Source organism: Oncorhynchus keta, unplaced genomic scaffold (genome assembly GCF_023373465.1).
Source record: "Oncorhynchus keta strain PuntledgeMale-10-30-2019 unplaced genomic scaffold, Oket_V2 Un_scaffold_3208_pilon_pilon, whole genome shotgun sequence".
Classification (NCBI taxonomy): domain Eukaryota; kingdom Metazoa; phylum Chordata; class Actinopteri; order Salmoniformes; family Salmonidae; genus Oncorhynchus; species Oncorhynchus keta.
Window position 1 is genome coordinate 560,001 of NW_026290915.1, and position 25,000 is coordinate 585,000.

Here is a 25,000-nt window from a genome sequence, read left to right on the forward strand (position 1 = left end):
GAGACACAGACACACACACACACACACACACACACACACACACACACACACACACACACACACACACACACACACCGTGTTTCCAGGACCACCTCCATGCTTCCCAGAAAGAGAGAGAGACACACACACACACACACACACACACACACACACACCGTGTTTCCAGGACCACCTCCATGCTTCCCAGAAAGAGAGAGAGACACATACACACACACACACACACACACACACACACACACACACACACACACACACACACACACACACACACACACACACACCGTGTTTCCAGGACCACCTCCATGCTTCCCAGAAAGAGAGAGACACACACACACACACACCAGTGCAATAATGAGCATGCACAATGACTTGTAAAATGGAGCAGGGAGGAGAGAGGGAGCTGGATAGAGGGGGGGTGAGTTTGGGGGAGGTAGGCTACACCAAATGACCAGAGCCTTTTCTAATTACCACTGGACCCTGGTCAAAATCTGGAGTCCAGGGCTGGTGCAGAGCATGGCGTAACATAGCTAGCAGCGAAGCCTGGCCAGTCCACTCATTGCTGCCATCTTGAAGCGTTTAGTTGGCATTGTGGCGACTTGAGCCAGGGAACCACTTGTTACTGCGTCTCTCACAACACCAGTGTTTACCATGCGTCCATAATGAGTACACACACACCTCAGCAACCCCCTGGAGGACATTGTAGTGAGGGAAGGAGGTGGATGGACATGTGTTCACAGTGGCTAACTGTGTTTAGTTACATAACAGAGGTATCTTCCATCTGTAAAGAGACGTGACCAGGGTAACATTCAGAGAGGTGTCCTCCATCTGTAAAGAGACGTGACCAGGGTAACATTCAGTAGGGAGGTGTCCTCCATCTGTAAAGAGACTTGACCAGGGTAACATTCTTTAGGGAGGTATCCTCCATCTGTAAAGAGACGTGACCAGGGTAACATTCTTTAGGGAGGTGTCCTCCATCTGTAAAGAGACGTGACCAGGGTAACATTCTTTAGGGAGGTATCCTCCATCTGTAAAGAGACGTGACCAGGGTAACATTCAGTAGGGAGGTGTCCTCCATCTGTAAAGAGACGTGACCAGGGTAACATTCTTTAGGGAGGTATCCTCCATCTGTAAAGAGACGTGACCAGGGTAACATTCTTTAGGGAGGTATCCTCCATCTGTAAAGAGACGTGACCAGGGTAACATTCAGTAGGGAGGTGTCCTCCATCTGTAAAGAGACGTGACCAGGGTAACATTCTTTAGGGAGGTATCCTCCATCTGTAAAGAGACGTGACCAGGGTAACATTCTTTAGGGAGGTGTCCTCCATCTGTAAAGAGACGTGACCAGGGTAACATTCAGTAGGGAGGTATCCTCCATCTGTAAAGAGACGTGACCAGGGTAACATTCAGTAGGGAGGTGTCCTCCATCTGTAAAGAGACGTGACCAGGGTAACATTCAGTAGGGAGGTGTCCTCCATCTGTAAAGAGACGTGACCAGGGTAACATTCAGTAGGGAGGTATCCTCCATCTGTAAAGAGACGTGACCAGGGTAACATTCAGTAGGGAGGTACCCTCCATCTGTAAAGAGACGTGACCAGGGTAACGTTCAGTAGGGAGGTATTCCTCCATCTGTAAAGAGACGTGACCAGGGTAACGTTCAGTAGGGAGGTATCCTCCATCTGTAAAGAGACGTGACCTGGGTAACATTCAGTAGGGAGGTACCCTCCATCTGTAAAGAGACTTGACCAGGGTAACATTCAGTAGAGAGGTATCCTCCATCTGTAAAGAGACGTGACCAGGGTAACGTTCTTTAGGGAGGTAAAGTAGTGCCTGTATTCACAGAGACACTGTAAAGTAGTGCCTGTATTCAGAGACACTGTAAAGTAGTGCCTGTATTCAGAGACACTGTAAAGTAGTGCCTGTATTCAGAGACACTGTAAAGTAGTGCCTGTATTCAGAGACACTGTAAAGTAGTGCCTGTATTCAGAGACACTGTAACGTAGTGCCTGTATTCAGAGACACTGTAAAGCAGTGCCTGTATTCAGAGACACTGTAAAGTAGTGCCTGTATTCAGAGACACTGTGAAGTAGTGCCTGTATTCAGAGACACTGTAAAGCAGTGCCTGTATTCAGAGACACTGTAAAGTAGTGCCTGTATTCAGAGACACTGTGAAGTAGTGCCTGTATTCAGAGACACTGTAAAGTAGTGCCTGTATTCAGAGACACTGTAACGTAGTGCCTGTATTCAGAGACACTGTAAAGCAGTGCCTGTATTCAGAGACACTGTAAAGTAGTGCCTGTATTCAGAGACACTGTAAAGTAGTGCCTGTATTCAGAGACACTGTAAAGTAGTGCCTGTATTCAGAGACACTGTAAAGTAGTGCCTGTATTCAGAGACACTGTAAAGTAGTGCCTGTATTCAGAGACACTGTAAAGTAGTGCCTGTATTCAGAGACACTGTAAAGTAGTGCCTGTATTCAGAGACACTGTAAAGTAGTGCCTGTATTCAGAGACACTGTAAAGTAGTGCCTGTATTCAGAGACACTGTAAAGTAGTGCCTGTATTCAGAGACACTGTAAAGTAGTGCCTGTATTCAGAGACACTGTAAAGTAGTGCCTGTATTCAGAGACACTGTAAAGTAGTGCCTGTATTCAGAGACACTGTAAAGTAGTGCCTGTATTCAGAGACACTGTAAAGTAGTGCCTGTATTCAGAGACACTGTAAAGTAGTGCCTGTATTCAGAGACACTGTAAAGTAGTGCCTGTATTCAGAGACACTGTAAAGTAGTGCCTGTATTCAGAGACACTGTAAAGTAGTGCCTGTATTCAGAGACACTGTAAAGTAGTGCCTGTATTCAGAGACACTGTAAAGTAGTGCCTGTATTCAGAGACACTGTAAAGTAGTGCCTGTATTCAGAGACACTGTAAAGTAGTGCCTGTATTCAGAGACACTGTAAAGTAGTGCCTGTATTCAGAGACACTGTAAAGTAGTGCCTGTATTCAGAGACACTGTAAAGTAGTGCCTGTATTCAGAGACACTGTAACGTAGTGCCTGTATTCAGAGACACTGTAAAGTAGTGCCTGTATTCAGAGACACTGTAAAGCAGTGCCTGTATTCAGAGACACTGTAAAGTAGTGCCTGTATTCAGAGACACTGTAAAGTAGTGCCTGTATTCAGAGACACTGTAAAGTAGTGCCTGTATTCACAGAGACACTGTAAAGTAGTGCCTGTATTCAGAGACACTGTAAAGTAGTGCCTGTATTCAGAGACACTGTAAAGTAGTGCCTGTTTTCAGTCACTGTTTAGCCTTGCAGTCCGAGACCACCTTATCAATAATGAAAGAAATCAGTCTTCTTTGAAGGTGTGGTAAGTCAGTGTGGTATTTGCATTTTTGATCTTGTTGTTCTGGTGCACTGTTGTCTTTCCCAAAAATATTCTGAAGCCATGTGGCTAAATGTTACTCTGTTGACCTTTACTAGAGATTACTCTGTTGACCTTTACTAGAGATTACTCTGTTGACCTTTACTAGAGATTACTCTGTTGACCTTTACTAGAGATTACTCTGTTGACCTTTACTAGAGATTACTCTGTTGACCTTTACTAGAGATTACTCTGTTGCACGTTCCTTCTAGTTGTAGCTTTCCTATGAGTGATTATCCATCTTTACTTAGTGTTGATTATGTTGAACACAACAGCCCTGGGTCAAATCCGTGACAACAAATCGGTATTTGACCCAAGTCTGATCGACAACAGCCCTTGTATAGACAGTAGAAAACCTTGATGTAGCCAATAGCCATGTCTGTTGATCTAATAGAATTTTCTCTCTTTCTCTTCACCCTTTCCAATCCCCTCTCCTCCTCCCTCATTTGAATAACTCATTAACATATTTTCTACCCTTATTCGTAACCCCCTCCCTCTCTCTCTACACCCGCCACCCCGTTTCATTTGGACCGGTCTTGCTTTTTCCTTTTTCTTTTTACCTCTCCACAAAACACACTTTTTTGGTTTGTAATTTCTTCCCTCTTTTCCACCATGTTCTGTTTGCCATCTGTTGTGAACCTGGTGTGTTGGTAACTGCTGGCAGACCCCATAGACCCTGATGTTGATTTGTATGAACTCTTCCATGCGCCATACACACCAGTACCAGACCCCACCCCCATGCTACCTCCCGTGGGCGTACAGGCCTCGGTGCTCAGCCACGACACCATCAAGGTGACCTGGGCCGACAACTCTCTGCCCAAGAACCAGAAGATCACGGACGCACGCTACTACACGGTGCGCTGGAAGACCAACATCCCCGCCAACACCAAGCTCAAGGTACGGTCACGGGGACGCAGCAGCATGGCCCGCAGGTCCCCGTTCAAAACAACACAGCTTTATTATTCCCTCACGGTTCATTTTAAAGTAGAAGGTGTCATCAGAGCACAGCATAGTATATGTATTCTACCACTATGCCATTCTAATCATCAGTGTGTTCAGCTATCCCACTAGCAGGGTAATGAATCAATGTGAAGTAATCCCACCCACTAATTACATGAGGTTCAAACGTCTCTCAGTCCTTCCCATCTACATGCCACAGGCCTTCCCCATCTACATGCCACAGGCCTTCCCCATCTACATGCCACAGGCCTTCCCATCTACATGCCACAGGCCTTCCCATCTACATGCCACAGGCCTTCCCCATCTACATGCCACAGGCCTTCCCCATCTACATGCCACAGGCCTTCCCCATCTACATGCCACAGGCCTTCCCATCTACATGCCACAGGCCTTCCCATCTACATGCCACAGGCCTTCCCATCTACATGCCACAGGCCTTCCCATCTACATGCCACAGGCCTTCCCATCTACATGCCACAGTCCTTCCCATCTACATGCCACAGTCCTTCCCATCTACATGCCACAGTCCTTCCCATCTACATGCCACAGTCCTTCCCATCTACATGCCACAGTCCTTCCCATCTACATGCCACAGTCCTTCCCATCTACATGCCACAGTCCTTCCCATCTACATGCCACAGTCCTTCCCATCTACATGCCACAGTCCTTCCCATCTACATGCCACAGTCCTTCCCATCTACATGCCACAGTCCTTCCCATCTACACAGTCCTTGCCATGCCACAGTCCTTCCCATCTACATGCCACAGTCCTTCCCATCTACATGCCACAGTCCTTCCCATCTACATGCCACAGTCCTTCCCATCTACATGCCACAGTCCTTCCCATCTACATGCCACAGGCCTTCCCATCTACATGCCACAGTCCTTCCCATCTACATGCCACAGTCCTTCCCATCTACATGCCACAGTCCTTCCCCATCTACATGCCACAGTCCTTCCCATCTACATGCCACAGTCCTTCCCCATCTACATGCCACAGTCCTTCCCCATCTACATGCCACAGTCCTTCCCATCTACATGCCACAGTCCTTCCCCATCTACATGCCACAGTCCTTCCCATCTACATGCCACAGGCCTTCCCCATCTACATGCCACAGTCCTTCCCCATCTACATGCCACAGTCCTTCCCCATCTACATGCCACAGTCCTTCCCCATCTACATGCCACAGTCCTTCCCCATCTACATGCCACAGTCCTTCCCCATCTACATGCCACAGGCCTTCCCCATCTACATGCCACAGGCCTTCCCCATCTACATGCCACAGGCCTTCCCCATCTACATGCCACAGGCCTTCCCCATCTACATGCCACAGGCCTTCCCCATCTACATGCCACAGGCCTTCCCCATCTACATGCCACAGGCCTTCCCCATCTACATGCCACAGTCCTTCCCATCTACATGCCACAGGCCTTCCCATCTACATGCCACAGGCCTTCCCATCTACATGCCACAGGCCTTCCCCATCTACATGCCACAGGCCTTCCCCATCTACATGCCACAGGCCTTCCCCATCTACATGCCACAGTCCTTCCCATCTACATGCCACAGTCCTTCCCATCTACATGCCACAGTCCTTCCCATCTACATGCCACAGGCCTTCCCATCTACATGCCACAGGCCTTCCCATCTACATGCCACAGTCCTTCCCCATCTACATGCCACAGGCCTTCCCATCTACATGCCACAGGCCTTCCCATCTACATACCACAGGCCTTCCCATCTACATGCCACAGTCCTTCCCCATCTACATGCCACAGTCCTTCCCCATCTACATGCCACAGTCCTTCCCATCTACATGCCACAGGCCTTCCCCATCTACATGCCACAGTCCTTCCCATCAATTTGTAAGTCCCTCTGGATAAGAGCGTCTGCTAAATGACTTAAATGTAAATGTAATTTAAATCTACATGCCACAGGCCTTCCCCATCTACATGCCACAGGCCTTCCCCATCTACATGCCACAGTCCTTCCCCATCTACATGCCACAGGCCTTCCCCATCTACATGCCACAGTCCTTCCCCATCTACATGCCACAGTCCTTCCCCATCTACATGCCACAGTCCTTCCCCATCTACATGCCACAGTCCTTCCCCATCTACATGCCACAGTCCTTCCCCATCTACATGCCACAGTCCTTCCCCATCTACATGCCACAGTCCTTCCCCATCTACATGCCACAGTCCTTCCCCATCTACATGCCACAGGCCTTCCCCATCTACATGCCACAGGCCTTCCCCATCTACATGCCACAGGCCTTCCCCATCTACATGCCACAGTCCTTCCCCATCTACATGCCACAGTCCTTCCCATCTACATGCCACAGGCCTTCCCCATCTACATGCCACAGTCCTTCCCCATCTACATGCCACAGTCCTTCCCCATCTACATGCCACAGTCCTTCCCCATCTACATGCCACAGTCCTTCCCCATCTACATGCCACAGTCCTTCCCCATCTACATGCCACAGGCCTTCCCCATCTACATGCCACAGGCCTTCCCCATCTACATGCCACAGCCCTTCCCATCTACATGCCACAGTCCTTCCCCATCTACATGCCACAGGCCTTCCCCATCTACATGCCACAGGCCTTCCCCATCTACATGCCACAGGCCTTCCCCATCTACATGCCACAGGCCTTCCCCATCTACATGCCACAGGCCTTCCCCATCTACATGCCACAGGCCTTCCCCATCTACATGCCACAGGCCTTCCCCATCTACATGCCACAGGCCTTCCCCATCTACATGCCACAGGCCTTCCCCATCTACATGCCACAGGCCTTCCCCATCTACATGCCACAGGCCTTCCCCATCTACATGCCACAGGCCTTCCCCATCTACATGCCACAGGCCTTCCCCATCTACATGCCACAGGCCTTCCCCATCTACATGCCACAGGCCTTCCCCATCTACATGCCACAGGCCTTCCCCATCTACATGCCACAGGCCTTCCCCATCTACATGCCACAGGCCTTCCCCATCTACATGCCACAGGCCTTCCCCATCTACATGCCACAGGCCTTCCCCATCTACATGCCACAGGCCTTCCCCATCTACATGCCACAGGCCTTCCCCATCTACATGCCACAGGCCTTCCCCATCTACATGCCACAGTCCTTCCCCATCTACATGCCACAGGCCTTCCCCATCTACATGCCACAGTCCTTCCCCATCTACATGCCACAGGCCTTCCCCATCTACATGCCACAGGCCTTCCCCATCTACATGCCACAGGCCTTCCCCATCTACATGCCACAGGCCTTCCCCATCTACATGCCACAGGCCTTCCCCATCTACATGCCACAGGCCTTCCCCATCTACATGCCACAGGCCTTCCCCATCTACATGCCACAGTCCTTCCCCATCTACATGCCACAGGCCTTCCCCATCTACATGCCACAGGCCTTCCCCATCTACATGCCACAGTCCTTCCCCATCTACATGCCACAGGCCTTCCCCATCTACATGCCACAGGCCTTCCCCATCTACATGCCACAGGCCTTCCCCATCTACATGCCACAGGCCTTCCCCATCTACATGCCACAGGCCTTCCCCATCTACATGCCACAGGCCTTCCCCATCTACATGCCACAGGCCTTCCCCATCTACATGCCACAGGCCTTCCCCATCTACATGCCACAGGCCTTCCCCGTCTACATGCCACAGGCCTTCCCCGTCTACATGCCACAGGCCTTCCCCGTCTACATGCCACAGGCCTTCCCCGTCTACATGCCACATGTCTACATGCCACAGGCCTTCCCCGTCTACATGCCACAGGCCTTCCCCGTCTACATGCCACAGGCCTTCCCGTCTACATGCCACAGGCCTTCCCCGTCTCATACATGCCACATGCCACAGGCCTTCCCCATCTACATGCCACAGGCCTTCCCCATCTACATGCCACAGGCCTTCCCCATCTACATGCCACAGGCCTTCCCCGTCTACATGCCACAGGCCTTCCCCGTCTACATGCCACAGGCCTTCCCCGTCTACATGCCACAGGCCTTCCCCGTCTACATGCCACAGGCCTTCCCCGTCTACATGCCACAGGCCTTCCCCGTCTACATGCCACAGGCCTTCCCCGTCTACATGCCACAGGCCTTCCCCGTCTACATGCCACAGGCCTTCCCCGTCATGCCACAGGCCTTCCTACATGCCACAGGCCTTCCCCGTCTACATGCCACAGGCCTTCCCCGTCTACATGCCACAGGCCTTCCCCGTCTACATGCCACAGGCCTTCCCCGTCTACATGCCACAGGCCTTCCCCGTCTACATGCCACAGGCCTTCCCCGTCTACATGCCACAGGCCTTCCCCGTCTACATGCCACAGGCCTTCCCCATCTACATGCCACAGGCCTTCCCCATCTACATGCCACAGGCCTTCCCCATCTACATGCCACAGGCCTTCCCCATCTACATGCCACAGGCCTTCCCCATCTACATGCCACAGGCCTTCCCCATCTACATGCCACAGTCCTTCCCCATCTACATGCCACAGGCCTTCCCCATCTACATGCCACAGGCCTTCCCCATCTACATGCCACAGGCCTTCCCCATCTACATGCCACAGGCCTTCCCCATCTACATGCCACAGGCCTTCCCCATCTACATGCTACACAACAGAGATGTTCAGCACTAACGTTTATAGTCTCTCTGAAAAAGGGAATATCTTTAACAAATAAATTGCATTGATTGCACTGTCATTAGTCAGTGCACTGTTTCACTCAGGTTGTGAATGTGGCATAGTATGATATACAACACAGAAAGACAAACCCTTCAACTAGGTGTAAGAGATGCTATAGCATCCTGGCCTAGCTCAATTAAGATCATTACTTATCTCCCTCAACAAGATTAGGTGTGTGGTGGGGGGTCAGAATATGAATAAAGGCTGTGTTGTTTCATAGGTGGTTAAACAAGGACAAGGACAAGACAGAGGTCTGGGGAATGGGGGCCTGGATTGAAATGGAATTGACCCCAAACCTGTTAGTCACCCTGTGTTCTTTAGTAGAAAGGCATTGTTCACACTGGACAATTATTCTCACCTTGTCGTGCTCGTCCCAGCTGTCAGAAATGCCTTCCTATTTCTCTCTCTCACACACACACACACACACACACACACACACACACACACACACACACACACACACACACACACACACACACACACACACACACACACACACACACACAGCATGTACCTACATTATTGAACAGATGGCTCCTCTCCACTCAACTAAAAGGATAGGATGTTTTTCTCTCTGTGACATCCTGGATGACAGATTTGTCTTGTTTAGTACACTACAGGACGTGGCTAGCATCACTGGGACAGGCTATTTAGAAAGCTAGGACCTGAACTAGCCTTCACCAGGAGACTCTGACTACCCAGGGTCTAGATTAGACTGCTGGGCGTAGTGAGGAAATGGGCTTAATAAAGTGATCAGAAGTATTTTCATCGCTGCATGTCATCTTGTCTTTATTCAAACGGTGTCCACTGTGTTCATGTTATACCAACTACGTTTCAGCTGTTATTTTGGGATAAATAGCCTTCATTTAGTTTATCCAGCATTTTCTTATGTACAGAACGTATTCACATCCCTTGACTTACTCCACATTTTGGTGTTACAGCCTGAATTCAAAATTGATCAAATATATATATATATTATATATATAATTTTTTTTTTTTTTTTTAATTTTTTTTTTATTATTATTTTTTATACATACTACCCCATAATGACAAAGTGAAAACAGGTTTTAGAAATGTTGCTTACATTTACATTAGTATTGACACCCCTGAGTCAGTACTTTTGTACCTTTCCAGTACCTTTGGCAGCGATTACAGCTGTGAGTGTTTCTGTGTAAGTCTAAGAGCTTTCCACACGTGGATTGTATAACATTTACCCATGTATTATTTTCTAAATTCTTCAAGCTCTGTCAAATTGGTTGTTGATCATTGCTTGGCAACCATTTTCAGGTCTTGCCATTAGATTTTTAAGTACTTTAGATTTAAGTCAAAACTGCAACTCGGCCATTCGGGAACATTAACAGTTTTCTTAGTAAGCAACTCCAGTGTCGATTTGGCCTTGTGTTTTATGGTATTGTCCTGATGAAAGGTGAGTTCATCTCCCAGAGTCTGTTGGAAAGCAGGCTGGACCAGGTTTTCCTCTAGAATTTTGCTTGTGCTTAGCTTCATTCAGTTTCTTTTTTTATCCTGAAAAACTTCCCAGCCCTTAACAATTACTAGCATACCCATAACATGATGCAGCCACCACTATGCTTGAAAATATGTAGAGTGGTACTCAAATATGTTTGGGGCAAAACCAATACAATGTTTTGGATTATTATTACACACAATGAGTCATTTCAACTTGTGTGACTTTTTAAGCACATTTTTACTCCTAAACTTATTTTTTCCATAACAAAGAAATTGAATACTTAGACTTTCAAGATTTCAGCTTTTCATTTAATGAATTTGTACTTTGACATTATGGGTTGGAAACACTCTGATGAGTTTGGTCAGTGACAAAACGTCTCAATGGAATCCATGTTAAATTCAGGCTGTAACAGCAGAATGTGGAGCAGTCCAGGGGTGTGAATACTGTGAATCCATGTTAAATTCAGGCTGTAACAGCAGAATGTGGAGCAGTCCAGGGGTGTGAATACTGTGAATCCATGTTAAATTCAGGCTGTAACAGCAGAATGTGGAGCAGTCCAGGGGTGTGAATACTGTGAATCCATGTTAAATTCAGGCTGTAACAGCAGAATGTGGAGCAGTCCAGGGGTGTGAATACTGTGAATCCATGTTAAATTCAGGCTGTAACAGCAGAATGTGGAGCAGTCCAGGGGTGTGAATACTGTGAATCCATGTTAAATTCAGGCTGTAACAGCAGAATGTGGAGCAGTCCAGGGGTGTGAATACTGTGAATCCATGTTAAATTCAGGCTGTAACAGCAGAATGTGGAGCAGTCCAGGGTGTGAATACTGTGAATCCATGTTAAATTCAGGCTGTAACAGCAGAATGTGGAGCAGTCCAGGGGTGTGAATACTGTGAATCCATGTTAAATTCAGGCTGTAACAGCAGAATGTGGAGCAGTCCAGGGGTGTGAATACTGTGAATCCATGTTAAATTCAGGCTGTAACAGCAGAATGTGGAGCAGTCCAGGGGTGTGAATACTGTGAATCCATGTTAAATTCAGGCTGTAACAGCAGAATGTGGAGCAGTCCAGGGGTGTGAATACTGTGAATCCATGTTAAATTCAGGCTGTAACAGCAGAATGTGGAGCAGTCCAGGGGTGTGAATACTGTGAATCCATGTTAAATTCAGGCTGTAACAGCAGAATGTGGAGCAGTCCAGGGGTGTGAATACTGTGAATCCATGTTAAATTCAGGCTGTAACAGCAGAATGTGGAGCAGTCCAGGGGTGTGAATACTGTGAATCCATGTTAAATTCAGGCTGTAACAGCAGAATGTGGAGCAGTCCAGGGGTGTGAATACTGTGAATCCATGTTAAATTCAGGCTGTAACAGCAGAATGTGGAGCAGTCCAGGGGTGTGAATACTGTGAATCCATGTTAAATTCAGGCTGTAACAGCAGAATGTGGAGCAGTCCAGGGGTGTGAATACTGTGAATCCATGTTAAATTCAGGCTGTAACAGCAGAATGTGGAGCAGTCCAGGGGTGTGAATACTGTGAATCCATGTTAAATTCAGGCTGTAACAGCAGAATGTGGAGCAGTCCAGGGGTGTGAATACTGTGAATCCATGTTAAATTCAGGCTGTAACAGCAGAATGTGGACCAGTCCAGGGGTGTGAATACTGTGAAAGCCCTGTATTATTCATGACTCTTTATTTTAAAGATGCATGGAGCAGGTTTCTGCTTTGAAGCACTCTGGTTCTGTTGGTCTTGTGGTCAAAGTCTGTAACTTCCATCATGAACTGTTTTTCTGTGTGTACCGTGTGTGTGTGTCTGTGTGTGTGTGTCTGCGTGTGTGTGTGTGTGTGTGTCTGTGTGTGTGTGTCTGCGTGTGTGTGTCTGCGTGTGTGTGTCTGCGCGTGTGTGTGTGTCTGCGCGTGTGTGTGTGTCTGCGTGTGTATTGTGTCTGCGCGTGTGTGTGTTCGTGTGTGTGTGCGTGTGTGTGTGTCAGTGTGTGTGTCTGCGCGTGTGTGTGTGTCTGCGTGTGTGTGTGTCTGCGCTTGCGCGTGTGTGTGTGTGTGTGTCTGCGCGTGTGTGTGTGTGTGCGTGTGTGTCTGCGTGTGTGTGTGTCTCTGCGTGTGTGTGTGTGTCTGCGTGTGTGTGTGTCTGCGCGTGTGTGTGTCTGCATGTGTGTGTGTCTGCGCGTGTGTGTGTCCGTGTGTGTGTCTCTGTCTGCGTGTGTGTCTGCGTGTGTGTCTGCGCTGCGTGTGCGTGTGTGTGTGCGCGTGTGTGTGTCTGCGTGTGTGTGTCTGCGCGTGTGTGTGTGTCTGCGCGTGTGTGTGTGTCTGCGCGTGTGTGTGTGTCTGCGCGTGTGTGTGTGTCTGTGTGTGTGTGTCTGCGTGTGTGTGTGTGTGTGCGCGCGTGTGTGTGTGTGTGTGTGTGTGTGTGTGTCTGTGTGTGTGTGTGTGTGTGTGTCTGTGTCTGCGTGTGTGTGTGTGTCTGCGTGTGTGTGTGTGTCTGCGTGTGTGTGTGTGTGTCTGTGCGTGTGTATGTGTGTCTGCGCGTGTGTGTGTGTCTGCGCGTGTGTGTGCCTGCGTGTGTGTTTTCAGACGGCCAACACCACCAACCTGAGCCACATGGTGACGGGCCTGAAGCCCAACACGCTCTATGAGTTCTCTGTCATGGTGACCAAGGGCCGGAGGACCAGCACCTGGAGCATGACGGCCCAGGGAACCACCTTTGAGACCAGTAAGAGCACACATACACAGGCATACCGAGTACATACACACACACACACACACGAAAGCATCTTCAATGAAGTTTGTGTTTTTTAACATGACTAAACCGAATATCCTGGTTCTGTCAAAGCTGATTGTCGTGGGTGTTTGTCATTGACTGCTTTTCTCTGATATGTGGCAGGTCTCCTAGTGATTAGAGCATTGGGTCAGTAACCTATAGGTTGCTAGTTTTGTCCCAGAAGGGAAAGAAAATCAGAAAATCTGCCCTTGAGCAAGGCACTTACCCCTAATTGCTCCTGGGTTCGCCGGCAATAATGTCTGATCCCATGCCGTGACCCTACTCTCTGAGGGTGTCTCAGGGGAGTGGGATATGCAAGAAACACTTTTCCATTTCAGGTTACACACACTGGTACAGGTTACACACACTGGTACATGTGTCAAACAGTAATAATATAAGCAGCCCCTATTTGATGTCAAAGCCAAGCGTTCCCTCATTAATGGCCTTGTTCCCATACTGACTTTCTGCTTGACTTTCACAGTTCCCAGCTCGTCCCCCAAAGATGTGACTGTGGTGAGCAAGGAGCTGAAACCACGTACCATCATAGTCAACTGGCAGCCCCCCTCAGAGGCCAATGGAAAAATCACAGGTGAGACCACACACACACTCTTATCAGATTTATTCAGTCAGAGAAACAAGTGGTCTGAAACAGTTCTCTAACCTTCTCCTCTCCTCCATCTACCTCTATCTCCTCTCCCCCATCTACCTCTATCTCCTCTCCCCCATCTGCCTCTATCTCCTCTCCCCCATCTACCTCCATCTCCTCTCCTCCATCTACCCTCTCCTCCATCTACCTCTATCTCCTCTCCCCATCTACCTCTATCTCCTCTCCCCCATCTACCTCTATCTCCTCTCCTCCATCTACCTCTATCTCCTCTCCCCATCTACCTCTATCTCCTCTCCCCATCTACCTCTATCTCCTCTCCCCCATCTACCTCTATCTCCTCTCCCCCATCTACCTCTATCTCCTCTCCCCCATCTACCTCTATCTCCTCTCCCCCATCTACCTCTATCTCCTCTCCCCCATCTACCTCTATCTCCTCTCCTCCATCTACCTCTATCTCCTCTCCTCCATCTACCTCTATCTCCTCTCCCCATCTACCTCTATCTCCTCTCCTCCATCTACCTCTATCTCCTCTCCCCATCTACCTCTATCTCCTCTCCCCATCTACCTCTATCTCCTCTCCCCCATCTACCTCTATCTCCTCTCCTCTCCTCCATCTACCTCTATCTCCTCTCCTCCATCTACCTCTATCTCCTCTCCCCCATCTACCTCTATCTCCTCTCCCCATCTACCTCTATCTCCTCTCCCCATCTACCTCTATCTCCTCTCCCCATCTACCTCTATCTCCTCTCCCCCATCTACCTCTATCTCTCCCCTCTATCCCCATCTACCTCTATCTCCTCTCCCCATCTACCTCTATCTCCTCTCTCTCCCCATCTACCTCTATCTCCTCTCCCCATCTACCTCTATCTCCTCTCCTCCATCTACCTCTATCTCCTCTCCCCATCTACCTCTCTATCTCCTCCTCTCTCTCCCATCTCCTCCGATCTCTCTCTATCTCCTCTCCTCCATCTCTCTCTCCTCCCTTTCTTCCCATCCCCTACCTCTATCTCCTCTCTCGCTCCTCCCCATCTCTCTCCTCTCCCCATCTCTCCTCTTTCCCCCATCTCCTCTCTCTCCTCTTCTCCTCCCCATCTCTCACGCTCCTTTCCCCCCATCTCTCTCTCTCTCCTTTCCCCCATCTCTCTCCTTTCCCCCATCTCTCTCTCGCTCCTTTCCCCCATCTCTCTCCCCCTATCGCTCCACTAGGCTACATAATCTACTACAGTACTGATGTGAATGCGGAGGTGCATGACTGGGTGATAGAGCCGGTGGTGGGCAACAGGTTGACCCACCAGATCCAGGAGCTGACTCTGGACACCACCTACTACTTCAAGATCCAGGCCCGTAACTCCAAGGGCATGGGCCCAATGTCAGAGGCCGTACACTTCCGCACCCCCAAGAGTAAGTGGGGGGGGGGGGGGGGGGGTTCTTATTGGTTGAGGTATTAATATGCGTTATGATGGGCTGAATGGTCAAGATTCAAATAATTATCTTAGCTTCTCTTCACTGTAGCTGGCTGCATTCTCAATCCCTTTTCTATAGATGCTGGTAAAGAACATGCCATTCTTTTGAGCCGAGCCTGCCCTCTCTCCTCCTATCGCTCTCTTTCTCGCTCTTTCTTTCTTTCTTTTTTTCTTTTTTCTTTCTTTCTTTTTTTTTTTTTTCTTTCTTTCTTTCTTTCTTTTTTTCTTTCTTTCTTTCTCAATCTCTCCTAATATCTCCCTCTCCTCTCTGTTTCTCTCTCCTTTATTGATGCTCACACCTGCTTGCCTTACCCCTCCACTGCTGTACCCTTTACCCCTCTCTCTCTACCCCCTCTCTCTCTACCCCCTCTCTCTCTACCCCCCTTTCTCTCTCTACCCCCCTTTCTCTCTCTACCCCCTCCTCTCTGTCTACCCCCTCCTCTCTCTCTACCCCCTTTCTCTTCTACCCCTCCCCTCTCTCTCTACCCCCTCCTCTCTCTGTCTACCCCCTCCTCTCTCTCTCTCTCCCCCCCTCTCTCTCTACCCCCCCCCCTCTCTCTCTACCCCCTTTCTCTCTCTACCCCCTTTCTCTCTCTCTTTACCCCCTTTCTCTCTCTCTTTACCCCCTCTCTCTCTACCCCCCCCTCTCTCTCTACCCCCCAAACTCTACCCCCCTCTCTCTACCCCCTCTCTCTCTATCTTTACCCCCTCTCTCTCTCTACCCCCCTTTCTACCCCCCCTCTCTCTTTTACCCCCCTCTCTCTCTACCCCCTCCCTCCTCGACCCCTCTCTCTCTTTACCCCCCTCTCTTTACCCCCTCTCTCTTTACCCCCTCTCTCTGTCTTTACCCCCTCTCTCTCTCTCTCTCTACCCCCTCTCTCTCTCTCCTTCTCCCACTGCTCTCCTTAACTCCTCTAACCAGTGTTTGCTTTGTATTTTCTCTCCCTGGCTACTGTCTCCTTTGGCCTGTTTAGCTGAATCCTCTGACAAAATGGCTAATGACCAAGGTAATTCCCTCTTCCCTTCCATTCACTTCTTCTCAATGATGACTGATTGACTGTGCAGATTGTGTTCTTTTTCCTCACGTGCCTAAAGCCCTTCATCTGCGTTCTGGTAAGGTGAAATAAGTCAGGTAGTATTTAATTAACTGGGTGTAATAACTGGTGGTTTTGTCTCCTCTCTCAGCCAATTTGCCAGTTAAACCAGGAAGTAACCAACCACCTCTTGACCATGGCTTTGGGTCTTCACACGGTAATGGCCTTTTCAGGTCACCATTGTCCATTCTGATTTGATCAACTCAATTGGCTGCAGTGTGGGTCCATTTTATTCCACCTCCATAAATGGATGTTAGTGTGAATAGGGCTTTGTTCAGTTCCATGGTACATTGGATTCATTTCTGGACTGAAGCTGAAATGGAATTGACACCAATTCTGCATTGAGCACTAATGTCTTTCTCAGCTAAGATAGTGTGCAGGAACTGAACAAACCCCTATTCACATAAGTAACACTTTATTTGGATAGTTCTAAGTAGATGGTTTGTAGATGTTCAACTGTCAACATCTGAACTAACCCTTATCCTAATCCTAACCCTAAACTTAACCTTTACCTTAACCCTAGCCCTGAACTTAACCTTTACCTTAACCCTTAAACCTAACCCTTACCTTTACCTTAACCCTAGCCCTGAACTTAACCTTTACCTTAACCCTTAAACCTAACCCTTACCTTTACCTTAACCCTAGCCCTAAACTTAACATTTACCCTTACCCTAAACTTAACCTTTACCCTAACCCTAGTCCTAAACCTAACCTTTACCTAGCCCTAACCCTAAACTTAACCTTTACCTAGCCCTAACCCTAAACTTAAAACCTGTTAGGGATACTGCGAATTTTCACAGCTTTTTGTTAAAAATCGTGCAACATTTCAACGTCCTGCTACTCATGCCAGGAATATAGTATATGCATATGATTCGTATGTGTGGATAGAAAACAATCTGAATTCTCTTAAACTGGTTAAATCATGTCTGTGGCTATAACAGAACGTGTTTAGGAGTACATTTCCCAAGGAAAACTGAAAAAATATTAATCCGCCAGTCTATGTATTGTCTATGCCAAGGGAAAATACATAGAGTCCCGTTTACAACGCCTACAGCTTCCACACGATGTCGCCAGTACTGGCATTTCATTGCTTGTTTATCCTTGGTGGGATGACGTATAGGCACTTCCTGTCTTGGGGTACACCAAAGGAAGTTATGAAAGGGAAAAAATGGACGGTGATTTCAAGACTTGCTGCTATTGAATACAGATCGCCTCATGATCAATTTGATCGATTATTAACGTTTATTAATACCTATAGTTGGTTTACAAAAGTCGTTTGAAGTGTTTTGTAAAAGTTTATAGGCAACTTTTTACATTTAAAAAAATGACGTTGCGTCTTGTAAATGTACTTTTTCGTGGATCAGACGGGCTTCATAAAATGATATTTTGGGTATACAATGATGGATTTAATCGGGAAAAAGACCCAATTGTGATGTTTATGGGACATATAGGAGTGCCAACAAAGAAGCTCGTCAAAGGTAATGAATGTTTTATATTTTATTTCTGCGTTTTGTGTAGCGCCGGCTACGTTAATTCTTTTGTTTACGTCTCGTTCAGGTATTTCGGGGGGTGCATGCTATCAGATAATAGCTTCTCATGCTTTCGCCGAAAAGCATTTTACAAATCTGACATGTTGGCTAGATTCACAACGAGTGTAGCTATAATTGAGTACCTTGCATGTGTGTTTTAATGAAAGTTTGAGTTTTATCGAGTACTACAGTTGGCGCTATGAAATTTCCTCTGATTTTGGTGCCTGTACAGGCACCAAATCCCTAACAGGTTTAACCTTTACCCAGATCCTAAACTTAACCTTTACCCTAACCCTTAGCCTTAACCTTAACTCGTCCTAACCTTTACCTTAACCCTTGCCCTAATCCTAAACTTAACCTTTACCTTAACCCTTGCCCTAACCCTAACCCTTTATCTTAACCCTTGCCCTAACCCTAAACTTAACCTTTACCTTAACCCTTGCCCTAAACTTAACCTTAACCCTTAACCTAACCCTAAACTTAACCCTAAAATTAACATTTACCTTAACCCTAGCCCTAAACTTAAACTTTACTTTAATCCTTACCCTAGCCCTAAACTTAACCCTTACTCTAACATTCACCCTAACCCTCATTCTAAACCTAACCTTAGCAAGCAGTTGCTTATCAACAGATAGTTTGTTGATAGTGTGACCATCCGTGGAGCATCTATATGGGACTATCCACATAAAGTGGGACAGAAGTAATTCATGAAATGTAATCTAACCCAAACCCCTTATACAAGTCTCCTATTGGTCTGAAATATTAGTCATCATTCTAAAAGAAGTGTAATGGGAAATTAATGAATGAACACACAAACAAATTCATTGTTAAATATACTATTTGATCTCCAATGAGGACATTAATTATTATGTGAATAAATAGGATTTTCTTTCTCACCTCTCTGGTCCATTTTGTTCCAGGAAAACCAGGAATTACAGGAAGTGGGGACAACCACATCCTGGTCATCGTCGTCATCATCTCTGTGGGAGCGTTCACCATCATTGTGGTGGTTGTGGGGGCCTTCCTCTGCACACGACGCACCACCTCCCACCAGAAAAAGTGAGCTGGTGCGCTGTAGAAATAATGTCTCTTAGGTCACTAATGTCCCAGCCAATACCAGACCAACAACACAGGGTTATAACACACACAATACCTGAGAGGAGCAGGAATGTCTGCTTTCCTTTTTCCACCTACCTTTCCTTCTGTCATATTTCACTTTCCTTTCCCCACCTACCTTTCCTTCTGTCATATTTCACTTTCCTTTCGCCACCTACCTTTCCTTCTGTCATATTTCACTTTCCTTTCCCTACCACTTAATTTGATTCCCCCCTTCAACCGACATCACCCCCTTCAACCGACATCACCCCCCTTCAACCGACATCACCCCCCTTCAACCGACATCACCCCCTTCAACCGACATCACCCCCTTCAACCGACATCACCCCCCCTTCAACCGACATCACCCCTCCCCTTCAACCGACATCACCCCTCCCCCTTCAACCGACATCACCCCTTCAACCGACATCACCCCTTCAACCGACATCACCCCTTCAACCGACATCACCCCTTCGACCGACATCACCCCTTCGACCGACATCACCCCTTCGACCGACATCACCCCTTCGACCGACATCACCCCTTCGACCGACATCACCCCTTCGACCGACATCACCCCTTCGACCGACATCACCCCTTCGACCGACATCACCCCTTCGACCGACATCACCCCTTCGACCGACATCACCCCTCCCCCCTTCGACCGGCATCACCCCTCCCCCCTTCGACCGGCATCACCCCTCCCCCTTCAACCGACATCACCCCCTTCAACCGACATCACCCCCTTCAACCGACATCACCCCCTTCAACCGACATCACCCCCTTCAACCGACATCACCCCCTTCAACCGACATCCCCCCCTTCAACCGCCATCACCCCCCCTTCAACCGACATCCCCCCTCCCTTCAACCGACATCACCCCCCTTCAACCGACATCACCCCTCCCTTCAACCGACATCACCCCTCCCTTCAACCGACATCACCCCTCCCTTCAACCGACATCACCCCTCCCTTCAACCGACATCACCCCTCCCTTCAACCGACATCACCCCCCTTCAACCGACATCACCCCCCTTCAACCGACATCACCCCCTTCAACCGACATCACCCCTTCAACCGACATCACCCCCCTTCAACCGACATCACCCCTTCAACCGACATCACCCCTCCCCCCTTCGACCGCCATCACCCCTCCCCCCTTCGACCGGCATCACCCCTCCCCCCTTCGACCGGCATCACCCCTCCCCCTCGACCGGCATCACCCCCCTTCGACCGGCATCACCCCCCTTCGACCGACATCACCCCCTTCAACCGACATCACCCCTTCAACCGACATCACCCCCTTCAACCGACATCACCCCCTTCAACCGACATCACCCCCTTCAACCGACATCACCCCCCTTCAACCGACATCACCCCTTCAACCGACATCACCCCTCCCCCCTTCAACCGACATCACCCCTTCAACCGACATCACCCCTCCCTTCAACCGACATCACCCCTCCCTTCAACCGACATCACCCCCCCCCTTCAACCGACATCACCCCCCTTCAACCGACATCACCCCCACCCTTCAACCGACATCACTCCCCCCCTTTATTGCTGGTGGCCAGTAATAAACTGGTCCTGAACATCTCTAAAACTAAGAGCATTGTATTTGGTACAAATCATTCCCTAAATTCTAGACCTCAGCTGAATCTAGTAATTTAATGGTGCGGCTGTTGAACAGATTGAGGAGACTAAATTACTTGGCATTACCTTAGATTGTAAACTGTCATGGTCAAAACATATAGAATCAATGGTTGTAAAGATGGGACAGGTCTAGCCATAATAAAGAGATGCTCTGCTTTTTTGACACCACACCCCAAAAAAGTCCTGCAGGTTCTAGTTTTGTCTAATCTTGATTATTGTCCAGTCGTGTGGTCCAGTGCTGCAAGGAAAGAGCTAGTTAAGCTGCAGCTGACCTAGAACAGAGCGGCACGTTTTGCTTTTCATTGTAATCAGAGGGCTGATATAAATACTATGCATGCCAGTCTCTTGGCTAATAGTTTTTATAAGAAACATTAATATGTTGGAAATCCCAAATTGTTTGCATAGTCAACTTACACACACTTATCCCACCAGACATGCCACCAGGAGTCTTTTCACAGTCCCCAAATACAGAACACATTCAAGAAAGCGTACAATTTTATATAGAGCCCTTATTGCATGGAACTTCCTTCCATCTCAGATTGCTCAAATAAACAGCAAACCTGGTTTCGAAAAACAGATAAATCAATACCTCATCGGCAAAATAACGCTCCCCTATTAGACCTTGTTAGCTTGTGTCTATACATTGATATGTAGGCTACGTCTGCCTTTAAAAAATATATGTATGTAGTTCTGTCCTTGAGCTGTTCTTGTCTATTAGTGTTCTGTATTATGTCATTCTGTATTATGTTTTGTGTTGAACCCCAGGAAGAGTAGCTGCTGCGTTTGCAACAGTTAACGGGGATCCACCTCCCCTTTTTTAGCTGACATCTCAACACCCCCTTTCCTCTTCTCTAACCCATAGGAAGCGGGCGGCCTCCAAGTCGTCCAACAGCTCCCACAAGTACAAGGGCAACTCCAAGGACCTGAAGCCTCCAGACCTATGGATCCACCACGAGCGGCTGGAGCTCAAGCCCATTGACAAGTCCCCCGAGCCCAACCCGGTGATGACTGACACCCCCATCCCCCGCACTTCGCAGGACATCAACCCCGTGGACCCCAGCCTGGACAACAGCCTGCTGCAGAGACGGAACTCCTACCGAGGTCAGATTGATGTAGTCAGTTTGGGGATTCCTTTGTCTGTGTTTTGAAGAGGCAATGTCTTTTGTCGTTGTCATGCTAAACATTTCCTGCTTTTCATACATTTAACATTTCATGCATTGTGTTTAGAGGGAAGAATCACTACTAACCAAACACAGCCTCACGACTGAGTCACAGATTTCTCTCAGGAGCCAGATTACCAAATCCTTCGATTGTTCCTGTCAATCCAAAAACAGTTACATTTTCAGACGTTCTTCATTCAGAGTCACTACCAATAGTGATCAAAGAAAAACTCTGACTTGCAGGCCACGAATCAGAAGACAGCATATCTGCGCTGGCAGGGCGCCGGGGGATGCGGCCTAAAATGATGATGCCCTTCGATACACAGCCCCCCCAGCGTAAGTGTGTGTTTGGGATCTGTGCTCTCATTGGTCAATACACTGAGGTCAATAGATTATTTACCACTCAGACTACCGTACTGTTCAGCTGAAAGGAAAAGAATATGCTGGTTTCTCCCTCCCGTGATAATGCACTACAGTCAATAGACTGAGCGCACTACAGTCAACATGTGGTTCTATAGGATCTGTTTCTATATTTTAGCCTTCATCTCATTTCAGTTTAACACATTCATTCACTACCAAATTATGCTGCCAATTCAAATGTCCATCAGACGCACTCTGTGGAGTTATTGTATACGTGTGTATGGTTAAATACTACTGCTTTATGGTGTCACTATGAACCGTGTGTGTGTGTGTGTGTGTGTGTGTGTGTGTGTGTGTGTGTGTGTGTGTGTGTGTGTGTGTGTGTGTGTGTGTGTGTGTGTGTGTGTGTGTGTGTGTGTGTGTGTGTGTGTGTGTGAACAGCACTGCTTCCCCACCCATTCGTCCGCGCGGCTGGTTAAATGTGTATGTGTTTGAACAGCACTGCTTCCCCAACCCTTCGTCAGCGCGGCTGGTTAAATGTTGTCTCTGTGTGTGTGTCCATTCACAGCTGTGATTAGCGCTCACCCCATCCATTCCCTTGATAACCATCACCACCATTATCACACGGGCAGCCTGGCATCCCCGACACGCAGCTACCTCCATCACCACCAGGGCAGTGCCCACCTGCGCCCGCACGCCTGCGCCACCCCCATCTCCTATCTAGACATGGTGGGCTCCACAGGTGAGAGACCACTGCCGCCCGCAGGATGGATGAGGGGTTACAAGCGGGCAGTGCCAAGGGCCCACCTGGTCGTTCTGTCTGTCTTTCTGGCCTGATTTTGAGGAAGAACACAGGAGCATTATCTTTCATCTTCATGTCCATCCTCTTATCTGTGGGTCCACTGTGGGGCTGTCACATCCTCTTATCTGTGGGTCCACTGTGGGGCTGTCGCATCCTCTTATCTGTGGGTCCACTGTGGGGCTGTCACATCCTCTTATCTGTGGGTCCACTGTGGGGCTGTCACATCCTCTTATCTGTGGTTCCACTGTGGGGCTGTCACATCCTCTTATCTGTGGTTCCACTGTGGGGCTGTCACATCCTCTTATCTGTGGTTCCACTGTGGGGCTGTCACATCCTCTTATCTGTGGGTCCACTGTGGGGCTGTCACATCCTCTTATCTGTGGGTCCACTGTGGGGCTGTCACATCCTCTTATATAATAATAATAATAATAATAATAATAATATAATAATATATGCCATTTAGCAGACGCTTCTAAGTATGGGTGGTCCCGGGAATCGAACCCACTACCCTGGCGTTACAAGCGCCATGCTCTACCAACTGAGCTACAGAAGGACCTCTTATCTGTGGGTCCACTGTGGGGCTGTCACATCCTCTTATCTGTGGAGCGGTCTCATTTCAGTGTTCTTGTGGCCTTGTCCACTATTCACTCGCCGATACTCATTAGTGTGTGACTTGCCTAGTTAAATAAAGGTCAAACGAATAAATAATAATAGTAATTTATAATACATGAAACCAGTCATGACACCTTTGAGTGTTGCAGAACCAAACAACCTTGATAACACATTTATTCCATATTTTCCACCAAACTCATCAGGCTTCATCCTGACGCTGATACTAACGCCTCTTATTTCTGGACACAACCACTCTAGAACCCAGGCTATACACATACTGTCTCAAACACACCATCCACTGACCTGTCCCCACCACACTCCTTTTGTGACTGCAGAGTCGGTGAGGAACACCCCCAGCACAGAGCCCCTCCCACCCCAGGCCCAGCCCCCCTGCCAAGCCGAGCACCAGCACCCGGAGCCCGAGGGCAGCTACCAAGACTCCACGGCCACCGACGATGAGCCCAGCGCCAGCGGCAGCTACTGCAGCGCCGGCCAGCCCCCCACTGCCCACGTGCGCCCCACTCATCCCCTCAAGAGCTTTGCCGTGCCCGCCAACCCCACCGCCATCTTCGAGTCGCCCGCCCTGCCCAGCATGCCGCTGCTTACTCAGACTGGTGAGGAGCACATACACACATGCATACATGTACACACACATGCACACCATGCATTAGGACAGGCGTATGTACACATACAGGTAACTGCCAAAATAAAGGAAACACCAACAGTGTCTTAATAGGATGTTGGGCCACCAAGAGCCACCAGAACAGCTTCAATGCACCTTGACATAGATTCTACCAGTGTCCGGAACTCTATTGGAGGGATGTGACACCGGTCTTCTTTTTTTTACCCCTTTTTTCTGCCCAATTCCGTGGTATCCAATTAGTAGTAGTTAGTCTTGTCTCATCGCTGCAACTCCCGTACGGACTCGGGAGAGGCGAAGGTCGAGAGCCATGCGTCCGCCCGAAACACACAACCCAACCAAGCCGCACTGCTTCTTGACACAACGCACATCCAACCCAGAAGCCAGCTGCACCAATGTGTCAGAGGAAACACCGTACACTGGAGTCGCTAGTGCGCGATGAGACAAGGACATCCCTGCCGGCCAAACCTTCCCTCCCATAGAGCCAATTGTGCGTTGCCCCATGGACCTCCCGGTCGCGGCCGGCTGCGACAGAGCCTGGGCTCGAACCCAGAATCTCTGGTGACACAGCTAGCTCTGCGATGCAGTGCCTTAGACCACAGCGCCACCCGGGAGGCGTGACACCGTTCTTCCACTAGAAATGCAATAGTTTGGTGTTTTGAT

At 48.7% G+C, this 25,000-nt stretch overlaps 1 protein-coding gene across 1 annotated transcript in view; it reads left to right on the forward strand.

The window, feature by feature from the left end:
- LOC118380698 (neogenin-like) overlaps positions 1–25,000 on the forward strand; it is a 322,783-nt gene that overhangs the window by 290,617 nt on the left and 7,166 nt on the right. The window contains 11 exon segments of the mRNA XM_052515815.1: positions 4,081–4,313; positions 13,136–13,274; positions 13,804–13,911; positions 15,136–15,330; positions 16,367–16,399; positions 16,578–16,643; positions 18,936–19,074; positions 21,626–21,864; positions 22,167–22,259; positions 22,852–23,025; positions 24,033–24,311. Of these exon segments, the coding sequence (XP_052371775.1) occupies positions 4,081–4,313; positions 13,136–13,274; positions 13,804–13,911; positions 15,136–15,330; positions 16,367–16,399; positions 16,578–16,643; positions 18,936–19,074; positions 21,626–21,864; positions 22,167–22,259; positions 22,852–23,025; positions 24,033–24,311 (1,698 nt within the window).